This window comes from Nansenia antarctica (assembly GCF_963989245.1).
Source record: "Nansenia antarctica genome assembly, chromosome: 1".
In the NCBI taxonomy this organism is placed as follows: domain Eukaryota; kingdom Metazoa; phylum Chordata; class Actinopteri; order Argentiniformes; family Microstomatidae; genus Nansenia; species Nansenia antarctica.
Genome location: NC_137674.1, coordinates 98,776,287 through 98,777,594, shown reverse-complemented (window position 1 = coordinate 98,777,594; position 1,308 = coordinate 98,776,287). Strand labels below are relative to the sequence as shown.

At 48.1% G+C, this 1,308-nt stretch overlaps 1 protein-coding gene across 1 annotated transcript in view; it reads left to right on the top strand.

Annotated features, from left to right (window-relative positions):
* Positions 1–794, top strand: part of insl5a (insulin-like 5a) — a gene marked incomplete at both ends in the record, with an annotated part of 1,335 nt that extends 541 nt beyond the window's left edge. The window contains one exon of the mRNA XM_080532587.1: positions 649–794. Coding sequence (XP_080388713.1) covers positions 649–794 — 146 coding nt within the window. The remainder of the gene's footprint in view (positions 1–648) is intronic.
* Positions 795–1,308: the final 514 nt, after the last annotated feature.

Genomic DNA, 1,308 nt, shown 5'->3' with positions numbered 1-1,308 from the left:
TAGACAGGCAGGCAGGTAGCCAGTGGGCAGGCAGGCAGGTAGGCAGGCAGGCAGGGAGGCAGACAGGCAGGCAGGTAGGCAGGCAGGCAGGCAGGGAGGCAGGGAGGCAGGCAGGTAGGCAGGCAGGCAGACGGGCAGGCAGGGAATAAGGCAGTCAGGCAACCAGCTGCAGAGCTGACTAGGTCATGGGGCTCTGGAGAATTATAGCCAAAGGAAGAACCCAGGTCTCATCTGATTATGTGCTGCTATCATGGAGGCAGCAGCCTGCTCTCGTTGGGCAACATACACAGGCTAACCCAGTTAGCGCATCAGCCTTTCCCATTAGCATCAGTTAGAGGTGAAGACAGAAGATAGATAGCACTAGTTCGGCCATTTGGGATTTCCTTTTGGTAGGAACACGCATCGCAATTACATATATGATTGGTAGCTATACAGATAAAATATATAAAATGTACAGTCGGTGAGCTGAGCAGATATGAAGAAAATAAAACTGACCTAGATACACAGTGAGGAAGAAAATGAGGAGTGATGGTTGGTGTATGAACACTGTAATAACATGTTGTATTGCTGTGTGCCATGTGATATCATGTCTATGTATGATATTGAACGGGGTGATGACGGAGGTACCCTCTTGTGTCACCTGTGCAGATTTGACCAACGGGGAGCAGGGCAGCTTGGAGGGTCTCAGTAACAGTCTGGGATCAGATTTGACCCGGCGGGACCTCAACAACATGCTGACCACCGTGTGCTGCAAGGTGGGCTGCAGGAAGAGCGAACTGGCCTTCCTCTGTTGAGGCCCAGGGGGGGGGCAGCCAGGGTGGTCTCTCTCTCATTCCCTTCAAAAACAGACTCGCTCTCTTCCTCTACCAAACCTTACCGAAACCTAGAAAAAAATGAATGTAAGGTATTATACTATATCAAATCACAATACTTCGCACAGAACAATCAAAGTAGACCTATGACGCGATAATCACCCACAGCTTTTTAGATTGCTTTTAGTTATAGTATGTTTAGGGTAGGCCTAGAACAGGGAGGCTTAGGAGAGCTTTGACTTCCTGTGTTGATTTGTGTGTGGATGACGTCCTCTGAGTCGTGCACAGGAAGAGGAACCTGCCTTGTGTCCATGAGAGTTAAGAACCCAATCTACTTTTTGAAAATACTTGTCATGATTGTACTGTATTTTTTGCTAGCCTTGTCTTAATAAATGTTCTTAGATATGCTTGACATCGGGTGTGGAATGAGTCGTTGTGTTACTGTTCTTACTGGAAGCCTCACGGCACCACCTCTGAGTGATATCACAACAGAGTG